At 42.7% G+C, this 19,974-nt stretch overlaps 1 protein-coding gene across 1 annotated transcript in view; it reads left to right on the forward strand.

Moving 5' to 3' along the window:
- The window catches only part of SH3GL3 (SH3 domain containing GRB2 like 3, endophilin A3), a 43,313-nt gene that overhangs the window by 18,702 nt on the left and 4,637 nt on the right, over positions 1 to 19,974 (forward strand). The window contains exon 5 of the mRNA XM_068537984.1: positions 2,633 to 2,742. Coding sequence (XP_068394085.1) covers positions 2,633 to 2,742 — 110 coding nt within the window. The remainder of the gene's footprint in view (positions 1 to 2,632; positions 2,743 to 19,974) is intronic.

The following is a 19,974-nucleotide window of genomic DNA, read 5'->3' on the forward strand; positions in this document are numbered from 1 at the left end:
TTGTTGAGTGCCCAGTTCATCCCTGGTACTTGTTGGATGCCTCAGAGACTTTATGAGAGACAAATACTTTACAAATACAGGCATACCTAGGAGAGATTGGGAATTTGGTTCCAGGCTACCACAGTAAAGCCAATATTGCAATAAAGTGAGTCACACAGAGTTTTTGGTTTCCCAGTGCATATAAAAGTTATGTTTACACTAAACTGTAGTCTGGTAAGTGTGCAATAGCATTGTGTCTAAAAAAAAAAAAACAATGTATATACCCTAATTTAAAAATACTTTATTGCTAAAAAATGCTAACCATCACCCGAGCCTTCAGTGAGTCCGAATCTTTTTGCTGGTGGAGGGTCAGCCATGCTGATGGCTGCTGACTGGTCAGGGTGGTGGCTGCTGAAGGCTGGGAGGCTGTGGCAACTTCTTAAAATAAGACAACAGTGACGTTTGCTGCATCGGTTGACTCTGCCTTTTACGAACGATTTCTCTGTAACGTGCAGTGCTGTTGGATAGCATTTTACCCACAGTAGAACTTCTTTCAAAGTTGGAGTCAATCCTCTCAAACCCTGCTGCTGCTTTATCAACTAAGTTTTATAGTATTCTAAATCCTTTGTTGCCATTCCAACAATCTTCACCAGGAGTAGATTCCATCTCAAGAAACCACTTTCTTTGCTCATCCATAAGAAGCAACTCCTCATCTGTTAAAGTTTAATCATGAGATTGCAGTAATTCAGTCACATCTTCAGGCTGCACTTCTAATTCCAGTTCTCTTGCTATTTCCACCACATCTGCAGTTACTTCCTCCACTGATGTCTTGAATCCCTCAAACTCATACATGAGGGTTGGAATTCTTCTTCCAAACTCCTGATAATGTAGATATTCTGACCTCTTCCCATAAACATAAATGTTCTTAATGGCATTTAGACTGATGAATCCTTTCCAGAAGGCTTTCAACTTACTTTGCCCAGATCCATAAGAGGAACCACTATCTATAGCAACTAGAGCCTTACAAAACGTATTTCTTCGAGAATAAGATTTGAAAGTCGACACCACTCCTTGATCCATGGGCTGCAGAATGGATGTTGTGTTAGCAGGCATGAAACAACACTGATCTCATTGTACATCTCCATCAGAGCTCTTGGATGACCAGGTGCATTGTCAATGAGCAGAAATATTTTGAAAGGACTCTTTTTTTCTGAACAGTAGGTCTCAGCAGTGGCCTTAAAATATTCAGTCAGCCATGCTGTGAACAGATGTGTTATCATCCAGGCTTTGCTGTTCCATTTCTGGAGCACAGGCAGAGTAGATTCAGCATAATTCTTAAGGGCCCTAGGATTTTCAGGATGGTAAATGGGTATTGGCTTCAACTGAAAGTCACCAGCTGCATTAGCCTCTAACAAGAGAGTCAGCCTGTCCTTTGAAGCTTTGAAACCAGACATTGACTTCTCCTCTGTAGCTATGAAAGTCCTAGATGGCATCTTCCAATAGAAGGCTGTTTCATCTACATTGACAAGTGGTTGTTTAGTGTAACCACCTTCATTAATGATCTTAGCTTGATCTTCTAGATAACTTGCTGCAGCTTCTACATTAGCACTTGCACTTTTATGTTATGGAGGCGACTTCTTTCCTTAAACCTCCTGAACCAACAGCTTCTAGCTTCAAACTTTTCTTCTGCAGCTTCCTCACCTCTCTCAGACTTTGCTGGATTGAAGAGAGTTAAGGCCTTGCTCTGGATTAGGCTTTGGCTTAAGGGAATGTTGTAGCTGGTTTGATCTTCTACCCAGATCACTACAACTTTCTCCATATCAGCAATAAGGCTGTTTCACCTTCTTACCATTTGTGTGTTCATTGGAGTAGCACTTTTAGTTTCCTTCAAGAACGTTTCCTTTGCATTCACAACTTGGCTGTTTGGTGCAAGAAGCCTAGCTTTTGGCCTATCTTGGCTTTGGACATCCCTTCCTCACTCAGCGTAATCATTTCTAGCTTTTGATTTAAAGTGAGCAATATAAGACCCTTTCACTTGAAGACTTAGAGGCCATTATAGGGTTATTAATTGGCCTAATTTCTATTTTACTGTGTCTTAGAGAATAGGGAGGCCTGAGGAGAGAGAGAGAGAGATGGGGGAACAGCTGGAGGTGGTAGCTGCAGCAGTCAGAACACACACATTTATCAGTTAAGATTGCCATCTTACATGGCGCAGTTTGTGGGGCCCATAATAATTACAAGAGTAACATCATAGATCACTGATCACAGATCACCACAACAAATATAATAATAAAGAAAAAGTTTGAAATATTTCGAGAATTACCAAAATGTGACAGAGATACAAAGTGAGCAAATGCTGTTGGAAGAATGGCACCTATAGTACACAGGATTGCCACACACCTTCAATTTATAAAAAACGCAATATCTGCGAAGTGCAATAAAACGAGGTATATCTGCATATAGTTGAAAAACTACATCGGGATATCAAAGCTATCACTTTGGGCTACTCACGAATCAACGTGTAAAAATCACCCCCTTCACAACCATCACCTAGGACCTAAATTTGTAGGCTTATCACAGCAGAGCAAACGTAGGCTTGGAGGCTTTGCTTTCTTCATCAGCTGTCTGACTGACCTTCAAATCTGTATTACAGAATATCAGCTGCATCCAACATCCCCAAACGAGAATACAAGCCACGGCCCATAAAAAGGAGTCCTAGTGAGCTCAATGGGGTATCCACCACCTCTTCAGCAAAGACAACAGGTGAGATGACCATTCTGTGGGTGCTGTGTGCCCTTCCATACGGCTCTGCTGGAGGCGTTTGCTTACTGCTTATTGCTGTATTCTGTGTGATTACCTTGAGACCTCGGATTTCTCTCTTAGGTTATTTGGTGAATTCCCTTCTCCCCCTAGTAATGCCCCTTTTTCTACTTCCTTGTTTCGAGTACTTATATCAAGGAAGAATTCCATCACTTTACTTATTGCCTTCTAATGTGTCAAACCTTGACCATAGAAACATCATGCTACATTATCCTTTATATTTACATTTTTAACACTTTCCAAATATTTTACTAATTTTAAAAAAGTTTGAATTAGCATATGTTGAGCACCTGCTATATAGTAGGCACTGCCTTAAGTGCTGCATCATTATTTTTTAATTAGACAAATGGAACAAATATATTCCTAAATAAAACGGTCAAACTGAGAAAAATAAAATTCAAATGGTATAAATCATGCTCTAGTTTCCTATGATCACCCACTCCATCCCAAGCCCCTCTCTAAAAGTAGCCATTGTTAAAAATTTGGTATGAACACTGTCATATCTATTTATGTGCATAGATAGATACACGATATACACACTGTTTTAGATTTTTTGCTGTTTTTTAAATACAAGATCATACTAGATGTATTGTTCTGTGGTTAGCTTTTGTAAATGTATCACTATTTCTTGGAGTTATTTCCATGTCAAGCATATAGATCTATCCCACTATTTTAAAAAAATTTTTATTGGAGTATAGTTGATTTACAATGTTGTGTTAGTTTCAGGTGTATAGCAGAGTGAATCAGTTATACATGTATATACATTCACTGTTTTTTAGATTCTTTTCCCATATAGGTCATTGCAGAGTATTGAGTAGAGTTCCCTGTACTATACAGTAGGTCCTTGTTAGTTATCTGTTTTATATATAGTAGTGTGTATATGTCAATCCCAATCTCCCATTTTATCCCTCCCCCGCCTTCTTCCCCCTGGTAACCATAAGTTTGTTTTCTACATCTGTGACTCTATTTCTATTCTGTAAAAAGTTCATTTGTACTATTTTTTTTAGGTTCCACATATAAGTGATATCATATGATATTTGTCTTTGTCTGACTTACTTCACTCAGTATGACAATCTCTAGGTCCATCCGTGTTGCTGCAAATGACATTATTTCATTCTTCTTCATGGCTGACTAATATTTCATTGTATATATGTTACCCCACTATTTTTTAATGGCTTCATAGTTTTCCATTATATATACCATTTCCCCATTAATGGACATTAAGGTTGTTTCCAGTTATTTGCTAAAAAGAATGTCCTTTATCTGCCTCCACATGCTGATGGGCAAGTCTTTCTTGGAAATGAAATTACTGAGTTAGAGTGAATGCATTTAAGTGATTGTAGATATTGCCAAATTACCTGCTAAGGTGGGTACACTACCATGAATGGAGCAATACATGCTTCCCCATACCTGTGTCATTAGACTTCAATTTTTGCCAAGCATTAATGGATAAACAATGATTCTTGGTTCTGTGCACAACTGTTAATTTGAGATTCCACGTTAGTTTGCCTATGGTGCTGTCTATTACTGCTGCCTATTTTCCATGGTTTTGAGGGATTAGGGATGCTCCGCTGGGTAAGGTGCACTGGTTTCTAGTTGTCTGGCTGGTTGCATTCCTCATGGCACTGTTTCAGGTCCCTGCACTCAATACTCCTTCCTGGAGGCAGACGCCTGGGCCCCCAGGTACTTGGTACAGAGCCAGGATGGGAGGACTTACCAAGCTGCTCTTTTCCCAGAATGCCAACCAGTCATCCAGCTCCCAAAACCGCTTACTCTGAGTTTTGGGCATCCTCCAAATCCACTTTTGTTGCATCTCTCTTTGGGAACCATTTTGAGCTTCATTTCCTCCATCTGCTGCTTTCCATCTTTCAGATATTCCTTATATTCCTCATAATTTATGGTCTACCAACAGTGTTCATTCTTGTTCATTCACTGTTTGGAATTAAAGACATACCTATTTTATAATCGTTAGTGATTTGGTACATGAAAGGAAGGCTGCGATCTTGCACTCAATCTGCTGGATTAATGCAAACTTCAAGTCATTCAGTTACCCAAGCTGGCTGCTGTTTGTTACCCAAGATGGCTTTAGGTGCTAAATGGATATAGAGCTAGAGAACCTTGAATCACATCATGAGAAAATTACTCTTTTCAATTCTCTTTTAGTCATTCTGATTTCAAGGAGATAAAGCTACAGCTTTGTGCTGGAATATTTTTATGTCCAGTTTTAACAGAGAAGATAGACCTCAGGCTAAAAGTCTTTTGCAGGCAAAAGTACCTACCTTGAATTTAATAAAATTGTCCATTTTTCATCATAATTATGCTCACCGTTACAGTCTCTTTATAGCATGTAGTACTGCTTTTCAATTTACATTTTGATGTAAAGTTTTATTTAAAGTTATTTGAATAAAATTGATTTCATTAAAATATTATCAAGAGGATACTCAGGTACAGTTCTCTGAGAAGTTCTTTTGTATTGTATTAGGGTAACACTAGTTTCTGTTTAAAAAAGAAGAGACACCCAAAGTGCAACGAACGCTCAACAAAGTAAGATTTTCTCACTCATGCAACAATCCGGGGAGGATATTCCAAGAGGATGGGTGGTTCTCGTCCATGGAGTCACTCAGGAGACACAGCTGATGGTAGCTCTGCCATCTTCATCATCCTGTGGCTTCCAAGTTGTCCTAGTTGTTGCCACTCCAGCCAGAAGGAAGGGGAGAAAGAACAGAAGGCGAGGCTAGACATTTCCTCTTAAGCCAGTGAGGCAGGAATGACACACTCACATTCCAGGGATGAGAACTCAGATCCAATGACCACAGGTCGTGGCAAAGCAAGTTGCGAAGTGCAGTCTCTAGCTGGGCAGCCATACCTAGTTACATCGGGAAATACAAAGCAGGCACTAGTCTATAAAAATGATGGAATTCTGCCGGACAGGAATGGCAAGGACTGTGCCAGTGAAAGAAGATTAGACCCTGGTTCTGCTCCCTTGGAAGGTGGCAGGAGGGATCGCTCCTGTCCTTTATCCTGTAGGTCCCTAGATTTGCCTTCTCAGAAGTCTTTCATGGCTTCCATATCTTCACTTCACATCTGAAGTGGCCTTTGGAAACCTGCCTCCTGTGAGAATTGTGCTTACTGCTGCTTAGGGGCCTTGAGGGTTCTTCAGGTTTCAATAGATGCAGATGTTTTCAGGTTAGACCCGCACTTCCTTTCACAATTCAATGCCTCCAAAAACGGAATAGCTTCTGATCTGTATCTCCCAGGCAGTTCCATCTGCCGGTAATCACATCCAAGTTTCTTTCTTAGATATAGCTCTTAAGACTGCCTTACTTCTTTCCTTTCTTGTCTCACCTTTCTTAACTTATTGAGGCTACCTTGAGGCCATCTGAAACAGCAGACTTGAGTGAGAAGGCAACACCTTTAGATTAATCTTTGCTGTGGAACTAGGTGCCTTCACTGGGTTGAGAGAAGTCTCTGAGAATGATTTGGAGCACAACCTGCTTATCTTCTGTTCCTTGGGGTACAGAAGCTTTTCTAATGTGCTGGGACCCAACGTCTGATTTTTCTCTCTTCTCTTTTATCTTTGCTTGCAAACTGGGCAATTCTTCTCTTTCTTATAATAATTTGCTAGATGTACCAAGGATGGGAGGTAACATCCACTAACATTCTGTTTTCTCCAGTTCCTTCCTTTAGAGCTCCTGGTATGTGGTATGCTTTGAAAGTTATCATAGGCAAAAGTTTTACCATATGTTTTTCCACACCCTAACAAGGGTCACCGGCTTTCACGCCGATTATATCTGTTCCTTCTTCATCACTACCTGGCCACTGAGTCAGAGCCACTAATTTTAGCTTTTATCATGACAATACCCCACTGCTGGTACCAGTTTTTGCATGGTAGTTAGGGTAACAGTAGTTACTGTCATACAGAAACTCAAGAGAGCAATGGTTCAAACAAGATAGAAATTAAGAATGGAAGTCCAGGGCTAGAGATTTCCTCTTAGGGAAATGAGCCAAAGGTGGTTCACATCACTTCCACTCCCATCCCACTGGGGAGAGCTTAGTCACAGGACCACAACTAGCTGCAAAGGTTGGGGGGGAGGTTAGCTGGAGAGCCACATCCTAACATTATATTACTGTGAAGAAGGAAAGAGAGGGTTTTGATGGCCAGCTTGCAGTTTCTAGCACAAACATCTACTACAAATATGTTGTGGAAGAAAATGTCTGACCCCACATAATTCATTTCTGTTAGAATGTGGTACCATGTACAGGCAGTATGGGAACGTACATTAGGATAATCTAAGGGTTGGCAAGCTCTTTTTGTACTGGGACAGGTCGTAAATATTGGACTGGCCAAAAAGTTCGTTCGGGTTTTCTTACGCAAAACACGAACGAACTTTTTGGCCGACCCAATAGTTTACAATTCGTGGGCTATATGGTCTCTGTTGCAACTACTCAACTCTGTTCTGGTGTGAAAGCAGCCATAGACAATATGAAAATGGATGCGCATGGCTGTGTTCCATTAAAACATCACTTGGCCCGAAGGCCATAGTCTGCCAACCCCTGGGGTGACTCATTGGGAAATCAACTTAGCAGTATCTATCAAAATGAAGAAAAATGTTTATATACTCACAGTGGCTTCATTCCTGGAAATGTATCCTAAAGAAATAATTTAAGCAAAAGCATATTCCTCTATCTATTACAGCACTATATAGAGGAAGAAAAAGTTATAAGTGGGAACAGCCTAATGACCAATATTTATTTATATATATTTGTCAATAGTAGGATAATGGTTAAGTAGGCAATGGTATATCAAATGGGGTAGTATGCAGCTATTCAAACTTACTAACATGGAAATTAAGTAGCAGCATAAAAATGTTTATGGTTTGATATGAAGTTGAAAAGAAAGACACAGAGTTATAAGTGTTCTATGATTACAACTTTGTAAATCAATATCTGCATGTAGACCAGGCTAAATGATAGGATTATGGGCAATATTTTCCGGTTTTCAAGATATTCTCTAAATTGTATTTCAGTAAGAATATTTGAATAAACAGAAATGTATTTCATAATGAGAAAATTGATGGCTTTTGAAGAATAGGTGTACTTCCTTCTTTAAAGAAAATTGTGTGCCCCATTATATTCTCTATTCTCCCTGCCCCCAGGAAGCTCAATGCCAGATGTGAAGTTCAAGCACAGCAGTCATTAAAATGACCTCAGCTAGTGCATGTGCTCCTCCTCCCCTTTGTCGAGGGTGACCATGCATCCTAGTTTGCTTGGGACAGTCCCAGTGTATGTCTGTTGCTCTAGTATCATTTTTAATAGTCCCCCCACCCCACCTTTACTCACAGGTTCTCGTGTTTGGATGAAAATATGTTGTTTCCCTACTTTTTATGGCTTTACTTTTCTATTTCTGGTTTGTAAAACCTCTATTCTGAATACATATGTCATTGTAATCCATTTCAAAATTTCTGTTTAGAAAGAAGCTGAATATAAACAAACTAACTAAAAACTTTGAAAAGGAGTCCAACTCCAGCCCACCTCCCTCCCTGTATTATATCTGAATGAAGCAGAATCAGCAGACCCCAGGACCCCAGGACTCAATCCCTACCCCACCTTCTCTGCCCTTACAGCCTGCATCCAAACAGGAGGGTAGTTCTTGGAGATGAGGCCTCCAGTCAAGCTCCCAAGATACCATGCTCTCATTTGCTATGAGAGAGAACTCAGTTTTCCTTTGATGAAGGTGTTTTCATCTACCTATACTAAACTTGACCTCGCAGACTGGCATAAAATAAAAATGAAAAAGTATTTTAATTAAAGTAACATTTAAGGGCATAAGGACATAGCATTTGAGTACCAAAAATAAGCCAGGTATTATTATTTGATGCTTTATACACATAACTCATTTCATCCTCGTAACAATATTGCGAGGAAGTGATAAAAAATAAAGCAGTAATAAATAATAATTTAACAATATAGCAGTTACACGTATTGAGTCCTTACTAGGGGTCAGGTCATGTATTAAATACTTCAGACACATTTCTAGTACCATTATTATGCCCATTTTACAGATGAGTAAGTGGAGGCTCAGAGAGGTTAAGTGAGATTTCCCTGAGGTCACAGAGCCTGTAAGTAGCAGAGCTGGGCTCTTCACCTTATAGATTTTTTATTTTATATCTTTAAGAAAGAGTACTGGGGAATGTTAGTGAATGTTCAAGAGCATCGGGAATGATTTCTTTCCAAGATTCTTGATCAGAGGGAATCGGGCCAGCAAGTGGTTGCAAAGGGAGTCTGTTGTATGCATCTGACTTGGAAGAAGAAAACACTGATAGGACAGTGAGTTCCTTGGCTTCCTCATCCAGACTGTGCGTGTCAGTGCTTACGTCCCCTCCTTCTTGGCCAGTAGCTCAGTCCCTAGGCAGATTAAGTTGTTAGAAGGGTGATGGTCAGCCAGAGATCACAGATGTGCCAAAGATGGCTTTTAAGAAGGCTCAGTGTCCACAACTGGATTCTCCATTGCGGCAAACTCCATGACATGCCTCTGCCTTTTCTAGGCTGCCTCTAGAAAGTTCCCTTGGTGGTAGCTTTCGTCCCCATTTCCAGCATCGGGCTTCATTGATTTGTGGGGAGAATTTGCAAGTGTGAAGAGATCTTGTACTGTTTGTTTCTAAGGCACAGTTTCAGAAGAAAATGGCATTTTTATAGCCTGCATTAATGGGAAACTACCTTCCATTAGAATTCTGAATGATTTGCACATAATGTTTATAAAGTGAAGGAAAAATGTCAAGCATTTCACTAACAATTTAAAGCAAAGCTCACAGGACTCTGCCAGAAATGAATTCCAAGAACATTTTCTTCATCATTTCTTCTTTCTAAAGAAAAAAAAAAAAAAGGGAGATGAAAGGACATAGATCAATTAGGCAGAATCCATTGTGGGACTGAGATGGAATCTTCGATAATATCATTTCTAGGTACTTAGGAGAATGAATAAAGTGAGCCAGAAATGGAGAAGGGGCGGGGGGTGGTGGAAATCACATCTTGAAATGATGGACTGTAGACAAAATCCAAGTTTAGGCCCTGGCTAGGAGAAACCACCGCCTGTCCAAGCCCCTGACTGTGGGGTCATGACGCCTCAGCAGCGTGTGCTGCCTCTGTGTCCCCAAAGAGAAAGGGAGGCCAAGAAAAGTCTTCGTGCTAAAATGCGTGCCTGGGTCGTTCCCAGAAAACCCTTGGTTTTGAGGAAAATAGTATAGGAGCTTGTGACCTATGCTCAAGTATCTTCCCTACCCAGGGTAAGTTATCACTTGCTGAATTCTAAATGTAAAGACTAGAAGACAGAGTATCTTTTACATTTTTTTAATCAACTCATTTCTTTGTGAAGGTTTTCGTTTTCACTGCTGTTCTTAAAGAGGGCACCACTTTATATAATCACAACTGAGAGTTAATATGGACCAAACTGAGATGGACGTTAAGAATGTGGAAGGCTGAGATGAGTGAACAAATGTGGTTTCCAAATGTGTGCTACAGGCATTTCAGAGCGAGGCAAAATAAATCTCTCAAATGGCTTATATTAAGACATTCTAACTCCCTGTAGGTACAAAGAGACTTTTATAAATTCCTTCACACTTCTAAGGGGGCTTGGATATAATGTTTAGAGCCTAAGTCGTTTCCCTCATCGGAGTGAAATCTCCAGGATTACATTAGAAAATAAACATTTATTCAAAAGTAAAGTGTGAAGTGTGAAAACTTAAAGAAGACGAGCACTCTGTAAGTAGAAATAGATGTATTTTTAACCTAAATTTCCAAAGAGGAAATTAAAATTTCACACAGCAGTGTCAATGGTAATTGCTCAGTCAGCAGGTTATTTTTCACTTTTTGTCTTCTGTTCTTTCCACTTTTTTCCTGTTTTTTTTTTTTCCCCTGCCACCAGCCCTCCCCCAATATCCATTTCTGTATATTATCAGTAGTGGTTCAGAGTCAGAGTTATAGACAAAGAGAAATAAGCAAAAAACAGGAGTCCCATGTTGGAATTCAGACTCTGGCACTCATTCGCTGTGTGACTTTGGGAAGAGTTTCTTAACATCTCTGGACTGATTTCTACTTGTCCCTAAATGAAGTGATTGGACTTAATACATTCCAAGTTTCTTTGCCAGCTCTAAATTCTGTGGCTGCAATATTTATCTTTTCTGAGTACTCAGCATTCTTAAAAATTTGAAAAGTGCAGATTGAACATTTTTATATTTTCTGTATTTTAAAAAATATTATTAAAAATTAAAATGTGAACTGTGATTATTATTGTTGATCAGTAGCCATTGATATGGGAAGGAGGAAGAGTCCTTGTTTTATTTTTCATCTCAAGGAACCTTTGGAGAGAAAGGTTTTCTCGTTGCAGGGAATGGTTTCCTGTAACTCTTCTAAATAGTCTGTAAAAAGAGTTTTTGAAAAGCCTGTAGGACGTAATTTCTAACTTAGTTGTAGGAATTTTAATACTTCTTGGCTGAAATGGTTATATTGTCTCAAATGCATATTTTAAAATCTTAGTATATATTCTACAATGGTGTGCTTGGTCTTTAAGCTAAAGTTTAAAATACCGTTATCTAAATAGTAATATAGGTACTTACGTTTTAAAAAATAGCCAGCAGAAGTCAGTTTCCAGGGATTACAAACAGGGCAGCCATGCAGCACAATTCCAGAGGACTTTTCCTTTGAATCCTGGACTTGTTTGTGATACCTCCTGGACTTGTCGAGTGGGTGTGGCCTCAGGTGCAAACCCTAATGCCAGATCATGGGAATGAGAGATGAAGGAAAGTGTAAGAAAACAGTGCCAGGCCATTGAAAGATGTCTGACAACAGACCTCCAAGTCAGGAGCACCACAGGCAGAGGAGTCTGTAGCCACCTAGAGAACACTTGCCCTGTCCAAATAGCAGCTGCTTGTTGCCTGAGAATGTGGACCTAGGATAGCCAGCCTTTATGATTTTCCAAGAGAAGCCAGAAATCATATATTTATGTGTAATCCCCTTATTTTTAAAATATTGTCAACTAATCCACACTGTACAAAGCAAGGAGCAGGCCAAGCAAAACACCATCTGCAAGCTGATCCCCATGCCAGCGGCCAGGAAGCCACCTCTGATTAAGGCTGTCATTTGTCTTCCCTTTTTCCTTAGTTCAGAGTGGCAAAGGCAACCCACAAGCACTGGACCTGGCTGTAGTTGAGGAGTCACCTCCCAGGAAACTTTGTTAAATAAATGGGCCGTGTCTTCTGAGAAATCTGCAGAAGTCATCTCCGTACACAAGGGAAAGCTTTGTAAGGGGGGTGGGCACAAACTTTACTAGTTAAACCCATCTCATATAACCTGTGTAAGTGGTGGAGGATTGGTATTAAGGTAAAACCAAATTACACATGCTTATTTTTATAGATTGTAATGATTAAGCTTGAGTTCCATTGACAAGTCATTTTAATAAATCACATCTCCTATGGATAAATACAGAGTTCTTATTTCTAGAAAGATAGTTCATAGACTTTTACTAGACTTTACTTACTAGTTTACTACTTAACTGTCTTAGCTTGAGCTGCTATAATGAATACTAGACTGAGGGACTTAAAACAACAAACATTTATTTCTCACAGTTCTGAAGTCTGGGAAGTTCAAGATCAAGGTGCCAGCAGATTCGGTGTCCGGTGAGGGCCCTCTTCCTGGTTTGCAGATGGCTGTCTTCTCGTTGTGTCTGTACACAGGGTGGCACTAACCCCATTCATGAGGGCTCCACCCTCATGACCTTGTCACCTCCCAAAGTCCCCACCTCCAAATACCACCACTTTGGGGATTAGGACTTCAACATCTGAATATTGGGGGGACACAAGCATTCAGTCCATAGCATTAACCATAGATGAATACTTAAAATTTTCAGGTAAGGAAATCAGGGCCCAGAGGTGACCTAACCCAGAGCTAGAACCCAGGGATCTGAAGTTTCTGTCCCATATGTTCTTACCAAATGGACAAAAATAGTACTTACAGATGTTGAACAAAATGGGTTTTGTGGTATTTATCAGAGTTATATACCAATGCTTTGTCTGGGTCAGCTCAAGGAAAAGTGTTAGCTTCAAAAAAATTTTTGCTACAAGAGCTTGAGATTTTAGATCGGAAAAAAAAAAAATGACACCTTTTGAAGGGAACTTGAACCAGATATGCTCGTTCTAATTCAAGAGAGATGGTGTCTAATATGTTGGGCGTGGTGCCTAGCCCAGAGTGCACACTCGGTGTTTGAGAATGAGTGTGAACCAGAAATAGACTCGAAAATTCCAAGTTAGTGTTTTTGCCCCAACACGTTAAGAGATGAACTTTCTAGTTAGATGGTACAGGTATAGTAAGTCTCAGGGTGACTGCCGATTCCACCTGTTCTCAGGTACCTTCCTCTCTGTTCCTTAGCTGCCCCTGGGTAGCAGAAGTCATGGAAATACCTCTGCATTCCAGACTTGAGACCAGGAAGTGAGCAGAAAACAAGCTCACCCAGCCAAGATAGGTGTCACCTGCCTTACTGTTAAGTGGACTTTGGTGTCAGAGGAAGGGCCAAATCCCGGGTGTCACCTCTGGGTCAAAATTCTGTCATCAAAAGAACAGGAAGTATCACCCCAACTGCATAGGGTTATTCTAAGGATTAAATTAGATCACGTAAATAAGAGGTGCTGGGCACGCGCGGTACTTGCTACAGAGCAAGAGCCCACGACACAGCAGCTGTTAATGTTACATAATTGGTTATCTGATTTCCCAGCCTACAGCAGACTGGAAGCAGCAGATTAGAAAGGCCTGGGGGACTGCTTTCGGAAGGCCCACTGTCGGCAGGAAAAAGTGACAGGTCGCAGCCTGACTACAAGGGAGGCAAGAGAAAAATTATAAAAAGCAGGAACAAAAACTCAAAAGGCACAGCCGTCTGGGGCATTTACTAAAAGACAAAGAGCCCTCCTCAGGTCAGTAGCTTCCGTAGACTCCATACCTTGTACCCTGATAGGCACTCATGCGGACAGCAGTTGTGTGAATTTTCCTTCTCTCTCCAGCCCCTTCCCCACCCCAACCCAAAAAATAGGAGTGGGGGTTGTAGCTTGCCTTTCAGTTGAGATGCTCTGACCAAATGCTTCCAGGTAATGAAATCCACAAAGTCAGGGCCAGCAGAGAAGAAGAGAGTACAGTGGGCTCCTTTGGTGATCTGGAAATTAGCCAAGTTCAAGTACAGCAAAAGAGCTGTGATTTTTAGCGCTACGGAGAGAAGGATGTCCCCTGCCCCACTGACCACTCCTACCTCCACCTTTATCTCCTTCAAAGTCAGGATGAGAAACACAGCCTTGGAGAACAGGCTCCCAGGTCCTGGCACGTGGCAGAGAGAGAGGGAGGGAGCACAGGAGACGGCCGGGCTGCGGAAACGCCAGCCTTATCTGATGCCACCTCCACTCTAGTGTCTCGTCCACCACCTGGAGTAGACACCTGTTTTTGTTTGGTTATTATTATTATTATTTTTTGATTGAAGCCTGAGTTGCTCACTTTGAAGCAGCACAGAGAATAAGTACCTGAAGGATATCCCTCAAGTGATTGGCAGGGCGAGCTGGGACGTGGGCAGGCCTTCCAGGATCAGAGAAGGATTTAGGTGGAGGTTGCTCCTAAAGAGCATTCCTCACACATCCCCCAAAAACGTTGTCTTCATTTATAGATTATATGGATCTAATACTGAACTATGTTGTTATGTACATCAAAAAGACACACACACACAAAGTTAAACAAGATGAAGAACTTAGTCACACTCCACACAGACATAACGTTGAGTGAAACAAACGAGACACCAAAGAGTGCATACTGTATGATTCCATTAACATAAAACTCAAAAAACAGACATAACTAATGTATAGCATTAGGAGTCAGGCTAGTGATTACCTTTGGGGAAGTACTGATTGGAAGAAAGAACATGACTGAGCTCTAAGATGCTACTAAAGTTTTATTTCTTGATCTTGATGCTAGCTGCACAGATGTTTCAGTTTGTGAAAATTCATTAAACTATACACTTATGATATGTGCACTTATCTGTATATATTAGACCTCATTAAAAAAGATTTAAAACAATATTTTTCTCAAAAAAATAAATAAATAAAGAGCATCCCAAGGCACGGGAACTCCCGGAGCCTGCCCAGCTGAGGACCCACAGGCTCTTTCCAACCTAGGTGATGGACCATCCCCTTGGCTGGGGTTGGCTCAGAAACTGAGTGGGCATAAACTCACCAGCCAACAATTTTCAGAGTGGATGCATGCAGTGGCGATCAAGAACACAGACTCTGGACCTAGATGGAGGTCAGATCTCAGCCCTGCTGCTTAGTTGCTTTAAACCTAGGTTTTTCCATCCATCAAATTGGGGGAAATAATGGTACCTCATCAAAGGGTTTCTCTGAGAATTAAATCTGCTAACAGGCACTTAGAATATTGTCCTGGCACATGGTGTTCACTGAAAAACGGAGGGTTAGTATTTCATCCCTATAGCTGACTGGGACTGCAGAATTAATTCACTGTGGGGCTATCACTACCAGAATAAAGTGTGCCCAGCAATTCTGTACACGTGAGTAGCCCTTGGCAGCAGGGAGTTTGGGAAACAAAAGGCGGGGTTGGGGGAAGGGCATCCAAAGAATTTTCCTGCTGTTAAAACAAGAGGGGGCCCAATATTGTTAGAAACCGGTCCACATTATTGCCAAGAGGGAAGTGAAATTTCTTTTAGGGTTTCCTGACCTATTGTGTGTTGCCGATGTAGTACTGACTGACCGGCCACCTTACAATTCTTGTGGTAGGGTCTCTCTTTTTTTTTTTTTTCCCCAAATGGGGTGGAACAGAGCTTGAATAATAAATATTTAACAGGGACACTCCCTTTTCGCTGTTAAAATAATCTTTGTTTTAGTGCCTTAACAAGGAAGACTGGGTTGGGGTTTCGGCTGCCAGGAGTTCACGTGCACAGATTCTCAGCAGTTTCAGGTGCCAACTACCAAGCACGAGAAAGCATAGAGATGGAGGTGGTGGAGCAAGACGCCAGGGGAAAGGGGAGTGGGTGTTCAACAAAGATGGGGTGCTGGGTAGGACCCCTCCTTTATTACGGGAAGATCTGGGCAGAGGTGCGGCTTCCACTCAGGCACCTCGCCCACATTTGTGCCTAGTCCAGTTTGAAAAGGTCCCACTGAGGACATGTCACCTTTTCTGCCTGCACTTTTGGGTTCCATCCGTGGTGACACTGACTTGTCTTTTGTGGAGAGGGAAAATTCACACACCATCACGCAAGTGGGCACAAACTTTATTTCGTTTTAACTGAACTTGCTTACGAGCCTCCGTTTAGACTGATGGCGGAAACAACTTAATCTTTTTTCCATTTCTACCGTTGGCCAAAAAAAAAAAAAAAAAAAAAAATTTAATCTTTTTTCCATTTCTTCTAATGGTGGAAAAAAACGTAATCTTGCCATTTCAAGGTAACGCAGCCTCTTCCAATAGAAAGTGCAGACTATCCATTTATTGCTTTGTCAATTCAGGATTTAAACCTAGTCATTCGGTTGAAATTTCCCGCAAGGACTATTGGTTTTCCTCCAAGGTTCTCTCCTACCTCCTTCTCTACCCCGAGATGTTGCCTGGGTGCAGGGGGAGTTTAGGGAACATCACAGGGGCAAGTGGGGAAGCGTGTTGGGGCCTTAACTGCTTCCACAGCTGAGATAACTTGTTACTCCAGGTCCAGGCCTGGGTCCGGGGCCTGAGTCTCTGCCTTTGGGTTGCTGGATCTCTGCATTCGGAGCCTGTGTACCCACCCCCAGGCCATCTCTGGTCCAGCTGCCCCTGCAGCACTTCCTCACTTCCTGCCGGGACTTGACATGTGTTCACAGTTCGTGGGGAGCCAAGGGTGGCCCCCTCAGAAGCCCTCTCTGTTTAATTATACCACCCACCATTTCCACTGTGCTCAGTGCCCCCAAGTCTAGAGCACTTTGGGGGCCTGCCTTCCCCCACGGTTCCAGTGGGAAGTGGGGCTAAGACCCCCCCACCCAGGGTGGAATCCAGGGAGCAGTTCAGCCTTCTTCCCTGCCCTCTTCTCTCACCAGGCCTCCTCCCTGACTCCAGGAAGAGCTCCTATCTCTTCTCTGGGTGGCAGGAAACAGCCCCTCCCTCCCCACAGCTTGTAATATAAGCCTCTATGCTCTGGAGTTCTTCAAGCTCTGCTTCCTTGGAAGCAGAAGTCTCCCCGCTCCCCCCCCCACCCCCCCCTGCTTCTCAAATCTCATAAAAGCCTACCTGGCTCTGGCATGAAAGCCTGAAAGCCTTGGCGTTCAGACCATTTCACAACTGAAATGGCATTATTTTGGAATTTACCAGCGAAACATTGATTGCTCGTGTGCAGGTTCCACCTTCTCCCTAAAGTAAGGGCAGCCATGGCTACTTGGGTTGAGGGCCCCAGACGGCAAAAACAACCCAGTGTGACAAATGCATTGGACGATATTGCAGAATATTGTCCTGCTGCGGGTGTAGTTCAGGACAGCCAGACCAGGCTCTGGTGGGTATGGATCTGCCTGGTGCCCACACTGTTGAGAACCGTGTTCAGTGGGTGGAGGGGACGCAGCGCAGAGATGAGGGGGGAGCCCGGTGCTCGTGTCTTATTACCTGAGTCAGGGAACTCCTGCCCAGGGGCTCTCCACTCAGGGGTCTCGGGAGAGATGCCATGTTTTGGCTTCATAGGCTGATGGAGTGTGATGTGAGTGCTTGGTCACTTCCCAGCTCTTAGGAAATCAAAGGGGGCAGTGTGGCAATGGTCCCTCGCCTGGAATAAATGAAGTGAGAAGTGAGTGATGTGTCTTACCCCCGATCTGTTCAGTGCATGTGTGCAGGGGGTGCACATGTATGCACACATAGGTGGTGGTTGGGATAAGTGCATGCCTGCCATTTAGTATTTATTTTAGTCATTGCAGGTAGCTTACAAAGTAAATGGGAGGGGAAAAATATATATATATGTATATATATACACACACACACAATTAGCCCTGTAGTCAGTGTGATAGCCTGTGAAATTTCTTGGCAACCCTTAGCAGTGGCATAGATCACATAGGAGGTGACATCAGGAGGGTAGGTCATGGGCTGGGGTCTGGAGCCCTGGTGTCTCTTTCTGCCTTTGCCATTAGCTCTGGGGCCAGGCTGCTGTGACCTCTTCTTCAAAAAGAGGAGGGTTCACTGAAGACCACCAAAGACCCTTCTAGCATTGACATTCTGTATTCAAGGAAATGCTTCCCAAGACCACCAAGTGCTTTGGCACCTGACTCCACCTCTGTTAAAAACTGACAGTGAGAGAAATGATAAAAGAATACTAATCATTTTAATAGACCACATGGAAACAGTTATTCATTAATAAAATTGACTTTGACGCAGAGGCTTGAATTGCCACAGGGTTTCAGTGCCCAGCTCCCAGCCCCCTGCCCACCCAGATAGGAGCTGTATTTCCAAAGGAAAACGGAAAGTTCTGCTTGGAAACGCACAATTCCCCAATGTTTTGAGATCATTGAAGGTTATTCTGTTCATATTCAAGATCATGAACTGGGCCCCCTATTTAAATCCTTCTACTTCCCAATTACCATCATTATGACAAGAGGAATATACAGACTTGGGGTGGGATGGGGGCGTCTGTCATGGAAGGAGCCATCTACATGCTAGAAACATCAGGTAGATTCTAGAGATAATAATGCAGGGGGCCCAGATTTTAAAATGCTGACCTACCTGGAAGCACCACCTGGGAAGGAGTTTCCCACCTGCAGAGGAAGAAGAACCTCCCCCCTGCCAACCCGCCACCATGCTCTTCCCTTTCCCCACAAGCTCCTTGACACTCCCAGGCTCTGGTCAAAGGAAATGGAGGGAAAGAGGGCCATGAGTCTGGTGGTTCGCAACCTCCTTTGGAAATTGGAAACACCTGAGAAATTTTTAAAATTCCCCCTTGTCTGGGTCCCATTGCCAGAGCTACGGATTTAATTGGTCTGGGATCAGCCTGGGCAGTGGGTGTTTTAATGTGCTGCCAGGTTGAGAACCACTGCAGCAGGAAGGCAGTAGGTGGGAAACGCTCCTTATGCCGGCAGGGGGTTGGCTGTCACTCCCACGTGGGGCGGACAGCGTGCGCAGAAGTTTAGCAGCGGGGTGGCACGGAGGGAGGACTGCCCCCAGAGAAAGGGGTGCTGCATGGTGAATTTGCTGCCACCTCCCGGCCCCTCCCCAGGACAAAGGGGCTCCTCATTTGACCAACCCAAATCTATCTTCTCTCTTTACTTGGATGGAAAAGACTTGGTGAGGAAGGAACACAATCTCTAGTAGAACTTGTTTCAACGCTCAGGTGAAGTCTGGACAGGGAGAGAAATAAGAATGCTTCATAATAATAGAAAAAGGAAATAGAAATGGAAAACATAGGATGGCAGAGGTCACACGTGCAGATATTTCAATCATGGGAAAGGATTAAGCCCTCTTCTTAAAGGCCAAAACCCGTGAAACTGGCCTGGTCTGGCTCTGGGGTGCTGCCTTCCCCGCTTTGCAGACCTCACTCTGCTCAGGTGATGTAAAGAGGAACAAGTTGTCTGCTCTTGTGGTGTGCAGGCTTCCCTGGTCTCCTCCTGGATGGCCTGTTCCGTCCACTGGTGGTGGCCTCATGTGGATGGAGTGTGTGGTTTTCCTGGGGTGGGGTTCAGCCTCCTTCCACCTCCATCTTGACTGGGACAATCAGGTCTCCCTCTGAACTCACCGGTGGTCCTTGCCCTCCACCCCCTCTGCAAGGGGCATCACCTCACTTGGCCAGGGCAGCCCCTCAGCTCCTGCCCATGCTCTCACCTTTGGCTCCTCTGCATGGAACCATGGGAACCACTGAGGCCACATGTCCCCTTTAGGATCTGTAGGGAACTGGACTGGGGTGACCATATGTCCTTCCCAGACACACTAAGCCACTATCATAAGCTATCCTAGAAAGCCTTCTGTCTTCAGAAATCCATAGGCCTAGATAATTAGGGGCATTTTAAAATCAAGTCTTCAACTTTGAATATTTTAGAGAATAGAGAAAAGAACTTATTTTATAAATGCTCTTTTACCAAAACATGACCAGAATATAAAAAGGAAGTAATTTCATTTTAAAATACAGAGGTAAAAATCTAAAATAGTAAC

The sequence above is a fragment of the Eschrichtius robustus genome, chromosome 1, assembly GCF_028021215.1.
Source record: "Eschrichtius robustus isolate mEscRob2 chromosome 1, mEscRob2.pri, whole genome shotgun sequence".
Taxonomy (NCBI): domain Eukaryota; kingdom Metazoa; phylum Chordata; class Mammalia; order Artiodactyla; family Eschrichtiidae; genus Eschrichtius; species Eschrichtius robustus.